The sequence below is a fragment of the Dasypus novemcinctus genome, chromosome 16 (assembly GCF_030445035.2).
Source record: "Dasypus novemcinctus isolate mDasNov1 chromosome 16, mDasNov1.1.hap2, whole genome shotgun sequence".
Taxonomy (NCBI): Eukaryota; Metazoa; Chordata; class Mammalia; order Cingulata; family Dasypodidae; genus Dasypus; species Dasypus novemcinctus.
Genome location: NC_080688.1, coordinates 32,260,291 through 32,282,888, shown reverse-complemented (window position 1 = coordinate 32,282,888; position 22,598 = coordinate 32,260,291). Strand labels below are relative to the sequence as shown.

Below are 22,598 nucleotides of genomic sequence, written 5' to 3'. Positions count from 1 at the left end.
CCTTGCAAAACTCATTGCCTCCTCCCATGATTTTGTTTGTTTCCCTTCTCTCATTGTTCTGCAAAAGAATCAGTTCATCCTACTGGGGTCCTCGGACTTAGAAGTGGCCCAAATCAGCAGTTGGCTAACAAGCCCATGAGACAATTTACAGGCGCAGATCTCCTCTCAGATTGGTCTTAAGTCACAGGAGGAGGCTCAGAGTTTGGGTGCAGGCCAGAATTCACCATCAGCTTAGTAAAGCCAGTTGATGAACTACACGAAAGCAAAAAAAAAAAGGATATGTGTGTATATATATAAAACTCTCTCCACATGACAAACAGATATAAAGACATGGCAAAAATATTCTGAGTGCCCTTGCTTTAGTGATGTTTATGGCTCCTTAGCACGGGGATTATTCAGGTAGAAGTTCAGAATTTGTAAAATGTTGATCCGTTTTTCTCTGACCATTTCAAATGCCTGGAGAATTGATCGAACATCATTGGATGTTAAAGATCAGAATGGGGGTGGGGGTGGGAGAAGAACAAATAGCATAAAGGAAAGAAAAATCAAAAAAGAGCTTTCAAATTAACTCTTACTGGAATTATGAGTTGCTAAATGTTTCACCTCACAAGCAAATCTTTTATCAAATGCATTACGTGTAGACAGGTTCAATTTTAAACTCATTTGGTATTTAAAGCATAATGCATTAAAAAGTCTCCCTCCCTTGGGTGTGAGTCTCGTGGCGCCGCCCCAGCGCCCTCCTGCGCACACACTGCGTTACCGTGAGCCCTTCACAGGGTTATTGTTGCAGGGCTCCCACTTGCCAGAGCCAACCACGCTGGACTCTATGTAGTACCCGACCAGCTCTTTAGCATCTTTGGATTCCTCCCAAGAAACTACCACCGAGGTGTCTGTGTCTCTGCTTGGTATGATTTTGCCGGGAGGCTTAGGGATATCTGAGAAAAGAGGAAAAGGGTGTGGTGAAACTCAGGTGGTGTGAAAATTTCATTTTCCTTATTTATGCACGTGCACATACATATAACTTTTACACAAATAACCATGTCAAACATATGGATGCTTCATTTTACTGTGTATTTGATAAAGTAGAAAACATACAAAATAAATGTTTGCTAGGGAGGAGAATGAGAAACTAAATACCCATGGACCCATGAACCAACTCTGGAAAAAACACATTAGCAATACTTCTGAAGCTTCAGGAGAAGTTTACTTTCCATAAGCAAAATGAATGAAAAGTTTTGTTTAATATATGCGTGAATATACAACCACCAATTTAAATGTATAAGATGAAAGAAGGATGTCACGAGTATGTGTATGTGTGTATATGTACATATATATACCAACAGATATATTAGTAGTAATATTACCAATTGCTGATATAGCACATGTGTGATATATACATAGAGAGAGACTGGATTCTTGGTTTGGAGCTTTCTCTTGATGGAAGTAAAAAACCTTCACAGCTGCCTCCCCTCACGCTGCACTTACCCAGTTTGTCCCCTACCACAGTCACTTCTGTTGCCTCTGAGGGCTCGCCGACTCCTGCTGAATTTGAGCAGCGGACACGGAAGCTGTAGGACTTCCCTTCAGCCAAGTCGAACAGAGCGAAGCGAGGGGATTTCACCGGCAGCTCCGTGTTCACCCGCTGCCAGTTTTCTGTCCCAGCTTCACACTGCAGCCAGAACAGGGAGACCCATTGAAAGCCCGACAACTCTGGGGCCAGGCATCTGGGCAGTTTCATTTATCTGCCAACAAACTGGTACCTGGTATGCAATTTGGGCCCAAGAAGAGATGAGGAGGAAATGGGGAATGAAGCTGGTGATACCCACAGAGTAGTCTAATAAATCAAATGTGGCTCTGCACTGTTGGACAACATGCTACTTTAATACTTCACTTCCCTCATTAACTGAGATCATCAACCTACATGCAAAAGGCCTTAATTTGTTTTGAGGATAGTTTCGGGTCAGATACTTTTCTAATTTTTAGGGTAGATAATTAAATTTAATATGTTATATATTTACATTTTAATTACACTTATATTAATAAACTGTTTTATTTTAACTGTGTGCTAGTTAATGGCTCACAGCATCATGCAAGTCTATGCTTAAATGTCAGGTCACAGAAAGGCCTTCTTTGACCCCTCCCTTCCCATCACCAATCTAACGAGCTCTTTGCTCCTTTCCTGTCACTCTCTATCCCTTGCCCTGCTTCAAAACCCTTATCACTGCTTGAAATTAAATTTGTTTTTTGTCTTTGCCCACCATTGGGAAGTAAATTCCATGAGTTCAGGGAGCTGTCCTGTTCACTGCAACACCCCAGAGCCTCGAATTCTCTGGCACACAGCAAATAATCAATAATTGTTTTTAATTCAATGAATGGAATTAGTGAAAGATGAAGGTGTTCTTTTTTTCCTTGACCAAATTTTAGAATAAATTATAGGGAAGACTAATTTAAGGAGACCACAACCTGGGAATTAAATGACCTAGAGTGATGCTGAAATCCCTGAATGAAGGATGTGGTATATGTTTGGTTTGGTAGAGGATATAGTAAGAAAACCATCACACATCTTCAGTAATCCTCTCCCCTCCTATTCTAACTTTCAACTCTGCCCAATGTCAGTAAAAGCAAAAATTTACATACCCATGCCTGATTTTGCTACGGTTTCAAACTTTTCCAGAAATTCAAAACTTATGATAGATTGATCAGCTATAAAGGACGATAGATTTTCAGGGGGTAGGCTTGCTTTCCCTTCTTCTTTTTCACCAGGAGGCCCGAGGGATCAAACCCAGGTCCTCCCATATGGTAGATGGAAGCTCTATCACTTGAGCTACATCTACTTCTCCACTTTAAACTTTCAGGACTCACTCTTTGTTCTTGGCATTTGACTGTTTACTGTGTATTTGGGTGTGTTTCTCTTCAGGTTTATCCTGTTTGGGATTTGTTGGGCAAGGATGATACAGTTTTGCAAATATAAATGTACTGGTATGTCACTAGGCATATATTCATTGGCTTGAAATGGGAGACAATAGAGTATGGCAAAAAAAAGACCCCAAGGCTTCTGATTCCAGCTTTGTTAATAATTATCTACATGAGCATGGGACCCATCCATGCCTGTTTCCTTATCTACAAAATAAGTATGATGAAAATAAAAGGTTTTCCTTCTTAGGATTATTATAAGAATGAAGTGAGTTAACATGTGTAGAGAATTTAGAGCAGTGCCTGGGATGCAGGCAACATTAGCTATTTTCATTCCTGTGAAAGGAAACAGCCTGTGATTGATCGAGCCCTTCTCTATGACACAACCAGATGTTTGAAAGGACAACGAGAGAAAGAGCTCATGACATAAGACACCAAAGGGAAACGTTTGGGGCAAAGAAGAACTCAGTAAGACAGGGAGGCTGGGGCTCTGGAGACAGAATCTTCTTACTCTTCAATCCCATTCATCTCAGGCGCACAGCTACGGCATAACTGCTTGTATGCCTATGACCCGTGACAGGTAAGTTCATGCTTTCTGTGCTTGCAAATTCCAGGCAAATTGTTATATGCAGAAGCAAGCACAGCAGTAACAGAAGAGACAGTGCTGCTGTGCCCACTGACATTTGGTGGATGGAAATACATCATGGGTGAGAGCATAGGGAAACATTTCTCTTTAAAAGTGGCTCATCAGAAATAGTTTTAGACGCAGCTCAGGAGAACGATTTGATGCTTTAGAAAGAGTACTCTGGAAATGGACTCCACTCTCCCAACGGGCTCTGCTTCCCAAAACCCAAATTGTGTGCCTTTTGTCCTCAGGTACTGCACATCTTGGGGCCTGTGTGTGCATTGACTGGGCCCTGTAAAGGCCTCTCTGTTCAAAGCTGCACTCGTAAGTGTCCCCTTCTAACCCGTACTGATAGGTGCGTACTGATAGACACGTCTGTATTTAGGTCGAGGGAAGTTAAAGATTTTCATGGAGAAATTAGAGTTTATGTGACCAGAGGAAATGCTTCACAGAAGCCAAAGTTGACTCATCTGAAGAAACAGCCTCAGTAGTAGGTTGTTACTGTGTCATTGTTAGAGGAAAGGCGGTAATTACCATCACAGAGGCTATTCAGCCTGCTCTTCCTGTGGAGCATTTCAAAGAGATTCAGTAGGGGTGTGTAGCAAACTCACCAGGAAGTGAAAATATATCTAGGATTTTATTCTTGTTCTCTATTTAAAAAAAAAAAAACACAATGTGTAGACTGCTACTTGAGTTATATTTTACTGGAGATTTAATATCTAGAAAATATAAAACTTAACAAAAAGAAAACTCTTTATATTATTTTGGTAAAACCAGACTCTCTTGGAAGATGTCCATATCAAATGTTGAAGAGATGATGAGATGGTGTTTTTATTGTTACCAATTTGCTATGGATAACAAGGAAGTGAGGGGAACCATAGACCCTAGAGTTTTTAGCTCCAATACTATTTTCTCCAGAGCCTCTAAATTTAAATAACTAGAAGGCCATAAAGATAATTTGCATATTGGTTTTATGTTGTTATCTAATTTTCAGATGTTTACATGTAACCTTGTATCTATGATATTTATTCACTTACAGTAATTACCACGGAAGGTGACCTAATAGGTATCTTGAAATTAAATCCTTACAATAGCATTGAGGATAAAAGAGAAAGGCCTTTAGGAAAATTAGTTAAGCTCCAGAATACTTTTTTCCAAAAAAAAAAAGACTCTATGGTTTTGTTATGAATGTAAGATGTAAAGGATATGTTATCAAGCTGTCAAAAAATTTTTATTTAAAATTATACAAAAATGTACAAAACTGTTCCATTTTTTGTTCTAAAAAATGGTATATAGTTGCGAAGAAAAAGGTGAATTTTCCTACATGTAAGATAAAATAAATTAATTTTTGTTTCATTTTTCAATCACGTCCTAATCAAAACTTTCTTAACAAAATGAATTTTAGACCCCATTTAAATGAAATATCTTAAAGTGTCCCTTTTCTCATAGCCATTACCCTGTTAGGCAAGGACTCTTGTGCACCTTAGACTCTGGTGCCATTACCAACAGGCTCTCTGACATTTCTGTCCTTGAGCACTGTCAGCTCCCCCCGCCCCAAAAATGTCTTGTCCCGATTGTGGCTCTTCTCCATTTGCTGGGCATAAACAGTTAAGAGAATCCCTGTCAAATCTGAATAGATGATAGGGTCACATATAATTCTTGTCCATTCCACACATTTGAGTCCTTTGTTGTATGCTGCCCCTCTAAAATTCTAATCCCAATAGAACTAAAGATATTCAAAGGAAAGAAATAGACACTAACTTCTGTTATTTACTAATTCCTGACCCTCTCCTACCCTTGTTACTCAGAGGTATGCTAGCTAAGCACATGGCATCATGAGGACTTGCTGTCCTAAACTCTTTTCAAGGACTGTAATTTCTCAGTTTTCACCCATCTACCATCACTGATATTCATTCTCTACTGGGAAGGACAAATGATAGAAGAGATGAGATGCTATCCCCAGAGAAAAGGAGACAGAGAAATTCTCTAGAAAACACTGTAATATGGGCAATCTAGAGTTTTAGGAATATTTATTTTCTTTTCAGGGGTTATAGTTTGGAGTCTGTGGGCCTCTCAGAAGTCTATGGGTGAGTCTCAGGGATTGGGATCTATAAGCCCCCTGAACTTTCAGGTAAAGTTTGGTGTGATAGACATTTTACTGCAGAGAGAGATCAGTTTATAAGGATTTAAAGAATTCAGGTCAACCCCACATTACCCCTGGAAATTTAACCTCTGCTTATTTAAAGAAGTCTTGGGAAAGTGACAAGAAGGAAATGTTGATCCCAGAGTCTTACCTTTTCCACAAAGTACATAATGCCCTCATGGCCACGCTGGCCAGGGGGCTTCCAGCTTAGCACCACATAGCTCCGGGTAGCCTCTGTTACAGAGAGGTCCATGGGAGGCCCAGGAACAATGCCCTCTGAAAAACAAGGAGGGAAAACGAGGAGCACACATTCTGGTTACCCCAGCATACCCAGAGAATCAGGAGCTACTTCTTTCCTACTGTAGAAAGAGTTTACTACTACTCTTCAGTGTAAAGAAGTGCCTTATCTCTAAAATCTCTACTTCTTTCCTTTCCTACTGTAGAAAGAATTCACTAGTAATCTTCGGTGTAAAGAAGTACCTTGTCTCTAAAATCCTCTCTAAAATGCCATTCATTTGAATACCATTGAGAATTTTGAGCATAGTGCTAAGGAACTTGGGATGCTGTTCTTATCTTTGAAGAGTTTACAATTGAGTTAAACAGCACAGCTGCAGTGTATGTTCACAGGCTAACAGACACAAAGAAAAGAATAGTGAAGTCAAGAAAGTGTCATAAGGCAGTGTATTTTGTTTTTTTTCGTGTCAAGGTCTACCCAGTGTGTAAAGTAATGTGGGATTATCTGGTAACGTCTCATGGATTTATTCCCATATATAGAGGAAAAACATATAAAAAGCTTCCTGGATGGATCAGAACTTTGTGATCCTCTTTTTTGGTACTGGAGCCTCCAATGGGTTCTCCTGAATCCCTTGGTATTTCCTTTCATTTTCAGTGGAGTTTACATTTCCAGTCCACCTGCCCAGCCTTAAACCAATTAGGCAATTACCTCACTTCAGTTTTGATTTTTCTCTTGCTCCCTTCCTAATGAGACCAGCCTTACTATAGCTGTAAACCCAACTCCAATGGAACCTTGGGACCTCAGTGTCCTACTTTGTTCTCAACTCTGAGGCAGGGTAAATTTCTGTGGAGGGTTCATTTGGTTTGAAACTCTAGATCTTCAGAGACTGTCAAGATCTGGGTGCTTCTCCCTAACATATCCATTCTGACTCTCAGAACTTTTAGTTCTATACCTACCTAGAGTTGCCAGATAAAATGGAGGCTATCTTGTATTTTTTTATTTGCTAATTCTAGCAACCTTATACTCAATCTCCAAATCCACTACCTTCTTCAGTCTCTTTTCATTAGGTCGTGGATGACGTAAAGAGTAAAGTTTTGATATTTGGAGCAGATTTAGAATGGTATATCAACAGCTTGAAGGAAGACATAGGAATTACAAAGTTTAATTGTATTGGATGGAGGAGATTAGTTTCTAACATTTCACACTGAGCTGATGGTTTCCTGGGTTGTCCAGAAAATCCTTCACTTAACTTCTTATATTTGTTTCTGTGTGTACTTGATTGAAAGCAATTTCAATGTATTTGCATATGTGTTTGTAACTGAGAGCTAATAAATATATCTAATGATATAACCTTCTAATATATTATTGTGATTACTGATTAAATACTAGTAACCATTGTAATTCACTAAACTAAGTAGGCTAACCTTTTCATGTAGCCAGAGGCAAATATTTGTAACCCACTTAAGTATAACCCTAATGCCTGTTGCCAGAAGCAAATACTTGTACTGTTACATCTCATTGAACTGCAACCTAGATACCTTGGTGCTTCCTGATAATATTTTATTTTGTATCTACATAATCTTTACTTTGTAAAAAGAACTGTGCAGACTCCTAACAACTCATAACTGGCCCAACATGTTTCCCCTTATCTTGCTCTGTAATTTACAAAGTCTTATGCTCTGGTGAGCAGTTCCTTAATGTTTATTAATGAAGGAACCTGAGTCATCCCATAAACAACCCACCCCAATTCCTGGACTCTCTTGATAGACTGGGCCAGTTTTGACCAGAATTGGCACGCCTGACATGCATAGTAGTTCAAACTTTAAACTATAGGTAACCTATACATCATATTAATACTAAAAATCACACCCTTCATCATATTAAGCCTGCCATTTTCTTACATGCGTCCTATGACTAAGTATGTAATCAGCCTGTGCATGCTCAACAATTAGACTTTCTCTGACTTTGTCATCTCAAGCCACTGAACTCTATCCTGAGCCTGACTGCCTTTGTCTGAATACTATAAAACTTTCAGTGTTTCACTGGTTTGGGGAAGCAGATCTGAGACCCACAAGCCTCCTGTTCTCCTTATAATTGTGCATTATAATACAGTTCTTCCTCTCTTTGAAAACCCAGTGTCACAGGATCGACCTCTGTGTGCATCGGGCAGCTTGCCCACACTTAATTGGTGTCACTTTCTGGTGAAGTAGCTTCACTGTGATAAACTAAGGTGATGCTTTTAGTGTTGGGTAAAATTTTCATGAGCCAAATTCTCCCAATACATAAGGTCCCCTTTGGTAGACATGACAAGTTACAGCAAGGATAGTGACTTTCTATTATATTGGTTTCTGTCCAGTTCCATTGAAAGAACTTACTTTTCAGCAGCCAAGTGTAATCTTAGAGCAGTTGACTGAGGCTGTCATTGGTTAAGTGATATCCAAGCTGCCTATCTTGCCCAGTTTATTCAATTTATTCCATTACTTGATATAAAGATATATTTTGCTAAATTAGATCTGAAATGCTTGCCTCAGATCACATGAATGACATGGAGAAACAATTGGGGTTTTAAGCCAACATATTATTAGCCTAGGACTTCTGTGATTTGGCCTTAATTGAGTGCTTGCAATAATCATCACAGATAGTAATATTAGGCTGATGCAAAAGTAATTGTGGTTTTGCATTGTTGATATTTGATGTTTGATATTTGCATACATTCTTAAATAAATGTGGTTATAATTTTAATGTGCACTTCTCACTTTGTTTTTTTGCTAATGACTTATTTCTTGCTGTTTATTTTATATTTATTTTAGACTATGAAAACGATGTTAGACAAAAAGCAAATTTGAGCAATATTCTTATTTGAGTTAAAAATGGATGAGTGGAGAAAACTCACAACATCAACAGCTCATTTGGCCCAGGAACTACAAATGAATATACAGTGCAGTGATGGTTCAAGAAGTTTTGCAAAGGAGACGAGAGCCTTGAAGAGAAGAGTGATGTGGCCCAGCCATTGGAAGCTGACAATGACAATTGAGAGCAATCATTGCAGCTGATCCTCTTACGAAACAAGAAGTTGCCAAAGAGCTCAATGTCAACCATTCTATGGTCATTCAGCATTTGAAGTAAATTGGAAAGGTGAAAAAGCTTGGTAAGCGGGTGCCTCATGAACTGACCAAAAATTTTAAAAATCATCATTTTGAAGTGTTGGCTTCTCTTATTCTACACAAAAACAATGAAAAATTTCTATATCAGATTCTGATGTGCAACCAAAAGTGAATTTTATATGACAACTGGCGATGACCAGCTCAGTAGTTGGAGCAAGAAGAAGCTCCACAGCACTTCCCAAAGCCAAACTTGCACCAAAAAAAGGTCATGGTCACTGGTGGTCTGCTGCCGGTCTGATCCACTACAGCCTTCTGAATCCCGGCAAAACCATTACATGTGAGAAGTATGCTCAGCAAATCAATGAGATGCATCAAAAACTGCAATTCCTGCAGTCAGCATTGGTCAAGAGAAAGGGCCCAATTCTCCATGACGACACCCAACCACACATCACACAACCAATGCTTCAAAAGTTGAATGAATTGGGCTACAAAGTTTTGCCTCATCCATCATATTCATCTGACTTCTCGCCAACCAACTACCACTTTTTCAAGCATCTTGACAATTTTTTTGCAGGGAAAATGGTTTTACAGCCATCAGGGTGCAAAAAATGCTTTCAAGAGTTCATCAGATCCCAAAGGACAGATTTTTATGCTACAGGAATAAACAAGCTTATTTCTCATTGGCAAAATGTGTTGACTATTATGGTTCCTATTTTGATTAATAAAAATGTTTGAGCCTAGTTATAAGGATTTAAAATTCATGGTCCAAAACCGCAATTCCTTTTGAACCAACCTAATAATAATAATCACAGAATCTTGCAGCACAAAAGGTTAAACAATGCAAATTACACATTCCAATGAATTACTATTTCATGAGTTTGTAAATTCTAGGATACTTTGTAACTAGTAAAATTAATATTTAACTTAATGTAAAATTGTTTAATGATTTAGCTATTGACTTAAGCCAGGATTTTCATGAATAGAAGATATTCAGAAAAATAATTAATGTATAACTATAATATTTATATTTATATAAATAATTTCTGTAGTAGATGAGAAAAATTACCAACCAAGTAAGTGTGGTACTCAAAGAGGTTGATGTAGCAATTTCACTAGGGAAAGGATATATGTTTCTAGGCAAAGTGAACTAAAGAGCTCTGAATAGGAACTCACAAATTTTCCAACAATTATGAAATAGTTCCTTGCATTGAGTTCTTTTTATTTTTCTTTAATTACATAAGGAGATTAAAAAGTCATTTGGTGTAAATGAAATCATCTCAAACAAAAAATTTTTAAAAATCATCTGGTGGAGTTCTGGGAAGATGGTGTCAGAGTAGGCAGGCAGGGCTCAACTCTCTCATAAAAACAACAGAGAAAGGGCCAAAGCTTTCAGAGAGATCTGCTTTGGGGGTTGGCAGACTAAGACAGTGCTATGCAACCTCCAGGAGGGTAAGAGACAGAGAGACAAAGAACCTGAAAACACAACTGTGAGTTACTAACCCCCCACAGTTGCTGGGAAGGGAACCCATCTCCCACCCTCAAGGTATGCAGCCTGGATTAAACCATGGCCCATCGCAGCCAATTGATATGGGAAAAGACATCTTCCTCCTGGGAAGAGGGAGGATGTGGCAAGAGGGAGAAGAGTGGTTTTTCTTCCATGAATTTGGCCAGCAGAGCCTGCTTGGAATCTCAGCTCTGGCCTGACCAGAAACATGGGCATGCAGAGGTTGAAAGAGACACCACCATGGAAGTGTTTGCTGATGAGTGCTGACCTTTGCTGAGAAAGCATCTCTGATGGTGCCTTGATTTGAACATTTTATGGCCTTGGAACTGTAAGCTTTAACCCCAAATAAATTGTCCTTATAAAAGTCAACCCATTTCTGGAATATCACATTGGCAGCCCTTAGGTAAACTAAGACAGTCCTGAAAAAGAGTAGCAATGACAAAAATTATCTTTTCTATCTTTAAAAAGAGGGATGGAGTCATAGTTTTCAAATGCAATTTAAAATGTGATTCTCAATGTCCGCTTCTGGCCATGATGGAGTAACAGGACTGGTGTTGGGAGACAATTCCTCATAGTGCTTCTGTACAACTGTATCAGCTTTTTTCTAAACTGTCTTTTCAAGGATATTTTTATAACATTCAGCTCTGGAATATAAAGATAGTATATCCTCCATGGCAGAGAGCAGATTTGTTTCCAGACCAGGATAATAATGTCTTTCTCCAGAGAAACTTTAGGTATGTTTGTAAGCACCCCCTCATCCCCCAATAAATCTGGAGGGTTTCTAAGCTCATGGTTTCTTGGCTGTGGCACAAACCCATTGTGCATGTAGCATCCATCTATTGCTGCTCCAAATCCCTGTGGGACTTGAGGCACAAGGGGGACATGAAGCTCGTGCAGCCTGCTGTGCTGTAAGCGCACAAGTCCTTTGCCTTAGACCCAGGAGTCCCACGTCTTTTGCCAGCATCTATAAAAATGTGGCCAGTTAACTTAATAGTATAAAAGTGGGCAAAAATTCAAAGACTCAGAATAGACCAAATAATTTTTAAGAAAAACAAGATTAAAGGACTTATAATATGAAGATTATGAAGCTTATAAAAAACAAAACAAAACAATAAAGCTTACAAAATAAGTAATCAAGGCAGTATGGTACTTGGGTAAAGAAAGCCAAATTGATCAAAGGGAAACAATAGTGATTTCAGAAATAGATTCATAAAAAATAGAGTTTTTACAAAGGTGCCAAAGTAATTTAATATGGAAAGGGTAATGTATTCCAGTAAATATTGCTGAAACAATTAGCCATAATGCCCCCCCCAAAAAAATTCAACCCTTACTTCACACAATATACAAAAAATTACCTTGAAAGGGATCATAGACTTAAATGTAAGAGCTAAAAGTATAAAATTTCCATAAGAAAACATAGGACAAAAACATCTTAGTGAACTCGTATTTGGCAAAGATGTCAAATAGGACAGAGAAATTGCAAAAAAGCACATGAAAAGATACTGTACATCATTAGCCATGATGGAAATGCAAATTAAAACCACATAGAGGGAAGTGGACTTGGCCCAGTGGTTAGGGTGTCTGTCTACCACATGGGAGGTCCGCAGTTCAAACCCCGGGCCTCCTTGACCCGTGTGGAGCTGGCCCATGCTCAGTGCTGATGCGCACAAGGAGTGCTGTGCCACGCAGGGGTGTCCCCTACGTGGGGAAGCCCCACGTGCAAGGAGTGCACCCCATAAGGAGAGCCGCCCAGTGCAAAAGAAAGTATAGCCTGCCCAGGAATGGTGCCGCACACACAGAGAGCTGATAAAACAAGATGATGCAACAAAAAGAAACACAGGTTCTCATGCCGCTGACAACAACAGAAGCGGACAAAGAAGAACATGCAGCAAATAGATACAGAGAACAGTCAACTGGGGCAGGGAGGAAGGAGTAAATAAATAAAATAAATCTTAAAAAAAAAACTACATAGAAATACTACTACTTGCCACTAGAATGGCTAAAATTCAAAAGACTAACCATACCAGTCGATGGTGACAATAATTGAGCACCTGAAACTCTCATATAGTGCCAGGGGGACTGTAAAATGGTACAAACATTTTGAAAAACAGTGTGAGAGCTTATTTTAAAAATTAAACATTCTTCTCTCAGGAAGCAGATGTGGCTCAAGTGATTGGGCTCCTGTCTACCATATAGGAGGTCCAGGATTCAACATCTGGGCCTCCTGGTGAAGGCAAGCTGGCCTGCATGGCAACCTGGGCCAAACAGAGAGCTGGCTCTTGTGGAGTACTGGCCCATGTGGAGAGCTGGCACAGCAAGATGATGCAACAAAAAGAGACATAGAGGAGAGACAATAAGAGACACAGCAGACCAGGGAGCTAAGGTGGTACAAGAGATTGAGCACTTCTGTCCCACTCCAGAAGGTCCCAGGATTGGTTCCTGGTGCCGTCCAAAGAGACACAGAAGAACACACAGCAAATGGACACAGAAAGCAGAAAGTGAGAGCAAAACAATGTGTGTGGGGGGTAGAGAACAAAAAACATACATTTATGATATGGCCTCTCCATTCCACTCCTAAGAATTTATCCAAGAGAAATGAAAACTTAGGTCCACACAAACACTTAACACAAATGTTCATAGACACTTTCAACAGTGAACGAATAAACTGGAATGGAATTAACATGGATAAGTCTCAAAATAATTGTGTTAAAATATATATATATATAATTGTGCTGAGTGAATGAAACGAACAAAAAAGAGTACATAGTATATGCTTCCATTTATTCTAATTCTAGAGAATGCAATCTAACCTTTAATGACAGAAAGCAGGTAGTGGTGACCTAGAGACAGTGGGGAGGTAGAGGGTAGGGGTGGAATTAGAGGAGTAGAAGGGAGGGACTACAAAGGGGCATGAAGAAATTTTAAGGGTGATGGGTAAGCACATTATTTTGATCATGGTGATGGTTTCATGGTGTATACACGTGTGAACATCAAATTGTATACTTTACATAGATGCAATTTATTGTATGACAATAATAGCTCAACAAAATGGGAAAATAATGCAAATCTCAGACAAAACAAGTTACTTCATGATCTCCAAACATTTCTTTGATTTAGAATGTTCTTTCCAAATATCTAAATACCACATGCTATACCCTCTACAATAACAGCTTAACTGCATAGCAAAGATGCTGGCAATAATATCTGAGGAATTTTTACCTGTAGGTTCCTCTTCAGTGACAATGATCTGTCCAGTCCAGGGTGCTGAAGGACGACCTGACCCAAGGAAAAATATAAAAATAAACAGTTAACACCCAGTTTAGCTGTTTCAACTGCACTGATAAACTGGCCAGAGTAGTCACAGATGGGCTTGTTACTAGTTTACCAAGTATTTTCGTAGTGTTTCCTTTTGAGTATGGGCGTGGTGTTGTGAGGGATAATTCCTCTGCCCTCAAGGGACTCACAGTGTGTGGCAGCCTGGTTATTTGCATGGACTGTTTAAATCGACTTGTTCTGGAATTGTGCTCCTACAACCTAGGTAAATATCCTGTGTTCCTTCACTGTTTAGTAGGAGTTTCCTGAAACATGTAGATTTTCTAGGCCCTTCTGAAGACATACTCTGTATTCGGAGAAATAGTTCTAGAATTATTTATTGTAAGCCTAGTCATAATGAGGATGGAAGAGGAGAGAGGGGCGCACTCCTGCTTGGCGAAAGCAATTTTTTCCCCATCACATGTTGAAAAGTGTTATCTACTAAGGAACTCAATTTTGATCCTGAATGAGGAAAATGGATGTGATGGGCAGTGTAAACTTAAAGAGAAAATTCATTTCTGTGCTACCATGCATATCAGACAGAAAGAGCAGTTCAATTCTTGCTTTAGTAGAGTGCCTTTCATCAGAGTTTGTGCAAAAACAGAAAGGTGATAAGGCTGCTTATTTTCAATTCAAACAAATCATGTTTCCATTGGAATTTGTAAAAGAAGAGTAAATGAAAGTATGAGATAGAATTTACAAATTTAGAAAAGAGGGAGGAGGATGGTGGGTGAAAAGGGATTGGAAAGCAATCGAGGAACCTGATTAGGCAGGGTTTCATGGGGAGAAAAGGCATTCTTTTACTTAGAAATTTTTGGTGCCTCTACATGTGCTTAAGGTAAAAAATAACACTGGGAAAATGGCATAGACCAGGAAGCTTCAACTAGGGTGATCTGAATTGGAAGACATTCAATTCAGGGGATATTAGGTAACATCTGAAGACATTTTTGGTTGTTACAGCTGGGGTGGGATACTGATGGAATCTAGTGGTAGGGGCAAAAGAGGGTGCGTAAACATCCTACAGCCCAGGACAACCTCCTTCCCACCCTCCAAACAAAGACTTCTCTAGCCCAAAGTGTCAGTAGTGCCAAGATTGAGAGACCTGTGTAGACTAATCTTATTTCCAAAAATTCTTTTAATGTCTTTTTATGATCCCTATTATTAGGGATGTCATGTGGGTTCCCATGAAACAAATGGAGGGCAGAATTCATGGACCATGGTTTTGACATTGAGATTTGGAGATTAAAGATATGAAAAAATATTTTTGACTGCCAAATTGGAAACTCAAGTAGAGATCAGATATAATGTTGTAAATCTGCTTTTTCTATGATATAAAGGAAATTGGCATGCTGAGATAGTAATGCTCTAAAGCCCTACTTCAAGGTTAAGAAATTCACCTTGAAACAGAAAGAAAATCGTATTTATATAATGAACAAAAATGCTCTCCAGGCTATTGAGATGTTCATATTTTATTTCGCATACAAGGCCTTTTTACTGACCTTATAAGGCAAAATGTTCCGATTCTCTCCTCCCTCTAGTGGAAGGGGAAGGAATAGCCTTTCAGAGAGGTCTATTCTTGGAGACTTTTTGAAGTTGAGGGAAAATTCTGAAAAATGCTTACTTTTAAGCCTGGCTTTTTCAGCTGGATCCAGAGCAGCCACCGGCTCAGAAACTCGGGATGGCAGGCCTATTCCAGTTTTATTCACAGCTCGAACTCGGAATATGTAGGAGCGACCTTCTATCAATCCAGTGACTGGAAAACGTGCAAACTTCACAGGTGTGTCATTGCATTGAGACCAGTTATTTGTGCCCACCTCACATCTAAAGGAAAAGGGGTAATTGAAAAAATATTAAATGAAGAATGGCTAAATTAATACCTCCAAAGCTGCAAAGCCACTCAGTTGCTTCGGATCTTCTTTCTATAAAATATCAAGCTCAAGAGTGGTTCACTAGTTATTTAACTACAAGTTCTCCATTCCACTCATCTGCAATGTGTCTTCTTTAACAAGAAAAAAGAAGTCTCAGATGCTTTCTGAACGCACATGTTCATTGACCTCATAAAATGCATGCAGTCGAGGGGTCTGCATGCTACGTACGCAGAGAAGTTCTGGGGAGAGCCCAGAGAAAGAAGCAGGCACGTTTTTACAGCCTTTACATTTGAGAGACTTAGGGGGAGGATCCCCAGTTTCCTGCTAATGTTTTCAATTCCACAATTAGTGATTCCTTCCTTCGTCTTCCCCAAGCATTATCTTTTTAAAATGGAACTACTGCTGAGAAACTTGACACCTTAAAGATAACCTACTTGTACTGTAGTTTGGGAATAGCTCAGTACATTTTCTCCCTTGATGATCACGACAACCCATGAGGGTTGAAGGGCAAGGAAGGTATTATAATTTATTTGTTTCTTGAGAAACGAGATGGAGCCTAGAATAAGCAAATGTTATAGATCCAGATAGTAGATTACAGATCAGCAGGGATGGAGGGGTGGAGAGTTGGAGGAGAAGGGGGAACTATTGCTTCATGGGCACAGAGTTTCTACGGTAATGAAAAATTTGGGGTGATGGATGGTGGTGATGGTAGCACAATGTTTTGAATGCAATTCATATCATTTGAAAGTGGTTAAAACAGGACATTTTGAGATGTATATATGTTACTATAATAAAACATTTTAAAAAGAGAGTGAGAGAGGAGATTGAAACCAGGTTTTCAGGGCTCAGCAACTGGATTATTCAGCATTGGGATTATGTAACTCCCATCTATTTTAGGAGTGAGCACTGCACTTTTAGGTTCTATCAGTTCCTCAACATGGCTGTGTCCAAAATGTGTGATTCTCAAGTCATTGCCAGGGGCGAGGGGCTGCCAATGGCAGTGCAGAGGCCGTGGTGTGAGGGCTTTATCTTCCCTCCGTCACTATCGCCCTTCCATTCTTTGCTACAGACAACAGATATTTTTCTCAACCTTATGTAAAGTTCTATTAATCTAGCTTCAATCCCTGCCTTCCATCCACTTTCCCCTAAATCTTTCCTTTGTAAAAGTCCTGGAGCTGCTAGGGGAGGGCTGTGGGAGCAGGAGGGAGAGGGCTAGGGCAGGTTTTCGGATAACCTTGTCTCCAGAGATCCTGCCAGGACTCTCCCTGTTTGTCCAGATACTGTCCCAGTGGTCCAGCGATACCAGAGTGTGCAGAAGAAAAGTGGAGAACCGCTGCTTCGCGACTTCTCTAGCAGGTTGGAACCGAGAGAACGCAAATGTACAGCCAAACTGGTATTTGAATACGAGTTCTGCGACAGGTGGGCTGAGGGGAGTAACTCACCTGCTCATATGCATTCTCTATTTGCAAGAGCCTATTTGTATCCAATGGAGGCAGACCAAGGCTGAGATCAAGAAGGCCAATCAAGTTTCCCAAAGTGAAACTTACCCAGATTATCTTGCCCAGAGGCCATGGCTATATTTCCTGCTCCAGGGTATGGCCTGCCTTGAATGCATATGACATTTCTGGAATGTCATCTGGAGCCCCGTTACTAAGGAACTGAGGAAGGAGTGCTCTGGTCACCGCCCACAGCTGTCTTTCTGGGTGAGGAGCAGCTTGAGCTGGGGAAGCTAGAATGGAAGGGGGTTTCTTGGTGGTCGGAGTCCAGTGTTAGTGTCCAGGTCCCAATCTAACTGCGTGAGGTCAAATCCAGCTTTCCTCACTAGCCACTGGCCTCGTTTCCAACACGTGATACAAGCACCTACCACACAGGTTGTTTACGAGGATCGAGTGGTTCATACACATGACGCATTTAGAATAGAAACATGCACACAATAAATGCCTAATGGTCCCCATAATATGGTTATTTTTATCATGGCTAAGGCAAGAAAAGAAGGTACTGATTGTCCCTGACCTTTCACTGATCAAAGCCTGCAACTACCTTGGAAATCTGCCAAAGACCAAGAAAGCAGAAACTGTAAGTATGAAAAAGACTCCATCTAAATTTTTACAGTTCATTACTAAATGATGAAATAATGTGGCAGCATTTAATGTATGGTTAAATACTATATAGTTTCTTATAAATGTTTCTCTGGATGGTATTGCGCCCTCGACTTCAGTAATGGACATGTATTTACTCATTGCTATACATGTTGGGTTTAATACACCTTGGAACAAACCCATTGCACACTAGTGGAACATATCTGACCCTAACACAGGAAAAAAAAGAGCAAGAGAAGAAAAGCGAGGAAAGGGAAGAGGGAGAGAGAGATCAGAAAAGGAAATATTTCACCTAGAAATGATGGGAGCAATCAAGCATGCATCACTATGACTAAATAATTTAAACTTTAGGTGAAGTTAGACTCAGCACTAACTTATCAATAAAATATCCTAGAATAGGACTCCCTCCATCTACAGCTGGCTGTTTCCAAGTGATGATGATATAATCTTTGTTGGCATCCAAGCACACCACATCCAAGGGAGAAGCTGGAGCGCCTTCGATCTCCGCATCGGCATCTGTGTAGATACAGAAGGAGCCATTAACATTTCCAAATGCACTCTGTCAGCTGGGCAGACTGAGATCTTAATGTACGTATATTTTACCACCCCACCATCTCAGTTACATCACTGGCCCCAAGAGAGCAAACTTCGACCTTGTAATTTGCTTTCCAACACAACAATGTGTGTGTTTCATCTTCAGGAGGCAGAACATTATGTTAGAAAATAGAGAGAAGTCTGAAAATGACCCATGACCTTTGCCTCCTGACCTGTGCCTGCACAAAATGTTCTAAAAAAACATTACATAGACGTGTTAGAGGAGGCAATGCTATTAACTCAGAAACTCCAAAGACTCCACAGGGGAGCAAGCAGCCCCTTCTCTTACCACCTAGAGGCATCCACAAGAGAATAAGAACCTTGGAGCTCTGTGCACTACTATTTATACTGGGCAACTACCAGTATAGATAGTGGAAAAGAAAGGCAAATATTCATTTTATTAAAGTGTTTGTTCCCAAACTGAAGGTATTCTCAGAAGAAAGTCTGATGCAATACCCGCATCTGAGCTCAGTTTCAATGAGATTAGGGAAGTCCAGAACATAGAGGAAACGGGGGACAGGGAGTGTTATGAAATGGGGTCCTCTGCAGTGTGTCTTCAGGCACAGCTAAATCAGTGAATCAGGAATGTTTTGAGAAGGAGAGGAAGGGAATGAAAAGAATGTTTGTAACTTCTACGTGAGAACTACTAAGACAAAAGTCAGAGTCCCTGGCGAGGGTCCACATTTGCCAATTCTTCCTGGCATCTAACCCACCCTTGCGTAAATGGGTTTAGTAGCAGAAGAGGCTGAGGCCTGAAGGAGCCAGCCACCCAAGGGGAAACATTCTTGTTGACTTTCCTTTCCCATAGTCTAGACTTCTGTAGCACTTATGAGTTACTAAAACCCCTGATAACATGACAGAAATACCGGTATGATTTGAAGACTGTAATAAGCTTGCATTGCTTGTGAAGAGCTCAAGCCACTTTGGTTCTGAACATTCTATTTCTTGCCCCATTAATCAGCAGTAAAGCATCTCTAGGCAAATTGCCCTGTATAATTGCTATAGGAGAATCTAACTAAATCATTGCGCCCAGTACCTGCTGCAGGACCCCTGCATGCCACGCAATGGGAAACAGGGAGGATTTGGGGTGGGGAGAAACTTCTTTTCTTCTAGTCTTTGAGAGCACTGGAAAGAGGAGATTCATGCTGCTGATGGAGGAGGGAGATCAAAGGTAGCATTGAGGTAGAGATGCTAAAGCTAACATGCCTATATGGCTGAAGAGGCATAGCTAGAAAGTCACTCAGCTATGAGGGGCATAGAAGGCATCCTTCCATTATATCCTTTTGCATAAAGTTGCATAAAGATGCAATGAGCACTTGCATCAGTAGAGCAGAATTTAGTTACTGTGTCCATGTACAATAGCAGGGATATGCCAGAACAGAGCCCAGCGTATAGAGAGCCATATTTCAGCATTTTAAAAAAATTGCTTGGAAGATGGGTTCACGTAGAGGGCTTGCCAGTCTTTCAGGGTACTCAAGCATTCATTTATTCATTTATTCATTCAAGGTATTAAGTGTCTACTGTGTATTAATATTCTTCTAGATGCTAAACACAAAGTTAAAGAATAAAGATCATATTTCTCTTAAGAAGTAACAATATAGTTGGGAGAATAACATATACTTGAAATGACAAGAGCATACACAGCTGCGAAGCAGCATAGGTAAGTAAGGATAAGTGACACAGCAATCTGGCATTTGTTGTCAAGGTAGTTGGCTTACAACTGCTACCCAGTATGTGGCCCATGGAACCCATGCAGTTAACATCAGTCCTCTTCTAAGTTTCTATTCCTCCCTATTTAACCCTCCAAATAGCTTAACTTTTCAGAGGTTTGACTAATTGGGTCAAGTATTATCCTGTTAATCTTTATATTTTAACCTCTGACTCAGACTATTAATAAATTTTTTCAAAATGCAAATAATTTTATTGTTTATCTTCATTATAAAAGTAGTGCAGAGAATGGATGTGGCTCAAGTGGTTGAGTGCCTGCCTCCCACATGAGAGGTCCCGGGTTCAGTTTCTAGTACCTCCTGAAAAAACAACAACAAACAATAAGCAAACAAATGAAAAATTAACTCAGGGAAGCTGATGTGGCTCAGTGGTTGAGCACCAGCTTCCCACATGCAAGGTCCTGGGTTCAATCTCAGCCCCTAGTACCTCACAAAAAAGTAGTGCACACTTGTAAAATATTTGATAATTAAAAATATGATACGTTGAAATCCCTTTTAATTCCATCTCTCAGAGGGAACTACTATTAACATACTGGCCTATATCATTCTAGATTTTTTTTCTATATTTGTAAACTAAAAAATGATTATTTTAAAAATAAAATGGTGTAGTACTGTATATTTTCATGTAAATTGTTTTTTCTTGATGTTTCTATATCAATAAATATAGATATACATTAGTTTTCATTGCTGTGTGATATTCCATTGTTTATATGTAGCATTTATCATAATTTATTTAATAACGCTCATATTGGCAGATACCTAGATTTTTTCTAGTTTTTCCCAATAAAACATTTTTTTCAATTTTGGCCAATGAACTTAAATTCCTAAAACCAGAGTTCTTGTAAATGTGCACTTTCAATACATAGTGGCAAAACATCCTGTGAAAAGTTGAACCAATTTACACTCACAAGCAGGGTATAGGAGTGTTTATTCTTTACCCCAATAGGTTTTTTAAATATTTTAATCTTTTCAATATGATAGATAAAAAATTAACTCCTTTCACTTTTCATTCCTTTGATTTTTGATGAAAACTTTTTCATATATTTATTTGCCATTTGTAATTCTTCTTTCATGCCATTTTTATACCCTTTATCACTTTATCATTTCTCTTTTTTTCCCTTTCCATATATATGTATGTGTGTGAGAGAGAGGGAGAGAGAGGGAAGGAAAGAAAATATAAAAGTCTAAAAGAATATATACCAAAATGATAATAACACTGGATATCTCTGAATGGTAGACTTAAGGATGGCTTTTCTTTTATTTTCTTTCTTTTTTGCTGATTTATATTATCTATTTTTAACAACAGACACATCATCTTTGTAATAAAATCCTAGCCAAATGTGTGCAGTTCTAGAATGTGTTTCTGAAGACATGTGGTGCTTTACATACTCATCGTTTTGGTTCAGAAGCTATCTTCTAAGCAACAAAAATAAGAAAGCTCTAAAAAAGGCATTAAAATGGCCTCAAACAGCTAAGTGGATACCGAATTTTTAAAAAGCACATAAAATGTCATTTAAAACAGTTTAGCAGTTTCTTAAAAAGTTAAACATAAACTTATCATAGGACCCAGGACGTCCGCTTGCAGGTACCCACTCAAGAGAAATAAAAACGTATGCCAATTAATATGAACATGAATACTCATAGCAGCAGTGTTCCTAATAGCCAAAGAATGGAAATAGGCTAATTGCCTATTAACTGGTGGATGGATAGACAAAATAAGGTACATCCATATACTGGAATACTATTTAGCAATAAAAAGAAACAAATTTCTAATATGTGTCACAAAAGGAAAGAACATATGCTCAGTGAAAGAATGCAGACACAAAAGATCGCATATAGTATCCATAAATGTTCAGAGATAGCTAGAAATAGAAAATAGATTAGTAGTTACCTAGAGGTTAGGCTAAGGAGCAGAGCAGAGCCAGTAATGGGCACGAGAAATCCCTTTAGGGTGAGGAAATGTTCTAAAACTGGACTGTGACTGATGGATGCAGAACTGTAAATATGCTAAATACACAAAATTATACTAAAAGTCGATTGAATTTTGTATTTGACTTTGCTGAATCATATGGTATACATGTCATACCTGAAGAAAGATTTTTTAAAAATAACCTAAAAAGCGTGTAAAATAATATTTTCAAAGTGAAATCTTTTCCTAAAAATTGTTCAGTTCACAATTCAATGGCTGCAATTTGTCTTTCCTATTTTTTTTTTTTTTAAAGATTTATTTATTTTTTTAATTTCCCCCCCTCCCCTGGTTATCTGTTCTTGGTGTCTATTTGCTGTGTCTTGTTCCTTTGTCCGCTTCTGTTGTCGTCAGCAGCACAGCACGGGAAGTGTGTGTGGCGCCATTCCTGGGCAGGCTGCTCTTTCTTTTCACGCTGGGCGGCTCTCCTTATGGGTGCACTCCTTGCGCGTGGGGCTCCACTACGCGGGGACACCCCTGCGTACACAGCACTCCTTGCGTGCATCAG

General features: G+C 39.4%; 1 protein-coding gene across 1 annotated transcript in view; it reads right to left on the bottom strand.

Annotated features, from left to right (window-relative positions):
* The window catches only part of MYOM1 (myomesin 1), a 150,125-nt gene that overhangs the window by 60,263 nt on the left and 67,264 nt on the right, over nt 1-22,598 (bottom strand). The window contains exons 11-16 of the mRNA XM_058277490.2: nt 18,178-18,319; nt 15,458-15,657; nt 13,744-13,800; nt 5,833-5,957; nt 1,486-1,669; nt 761-935 (exon numbers count right to left, since the gene is read on the bottom strand). Coding sequence (XP_058133473.1) covers nt 761-935; nt 1,486-1,669; nt 5,833-5,957; nt 13,744-13,800; nt 15,458-15,657; nt 18,178-18,319 — 883 coding nt within the window. The remainder of the gene's footprint in view (nt 1-760; nt 936-1,485; nt 1,670-5,832; nt 5,958-13,743; nt 13,801-15,457; nt 15,658-18,177; nt 18,320-22,598) is intronic.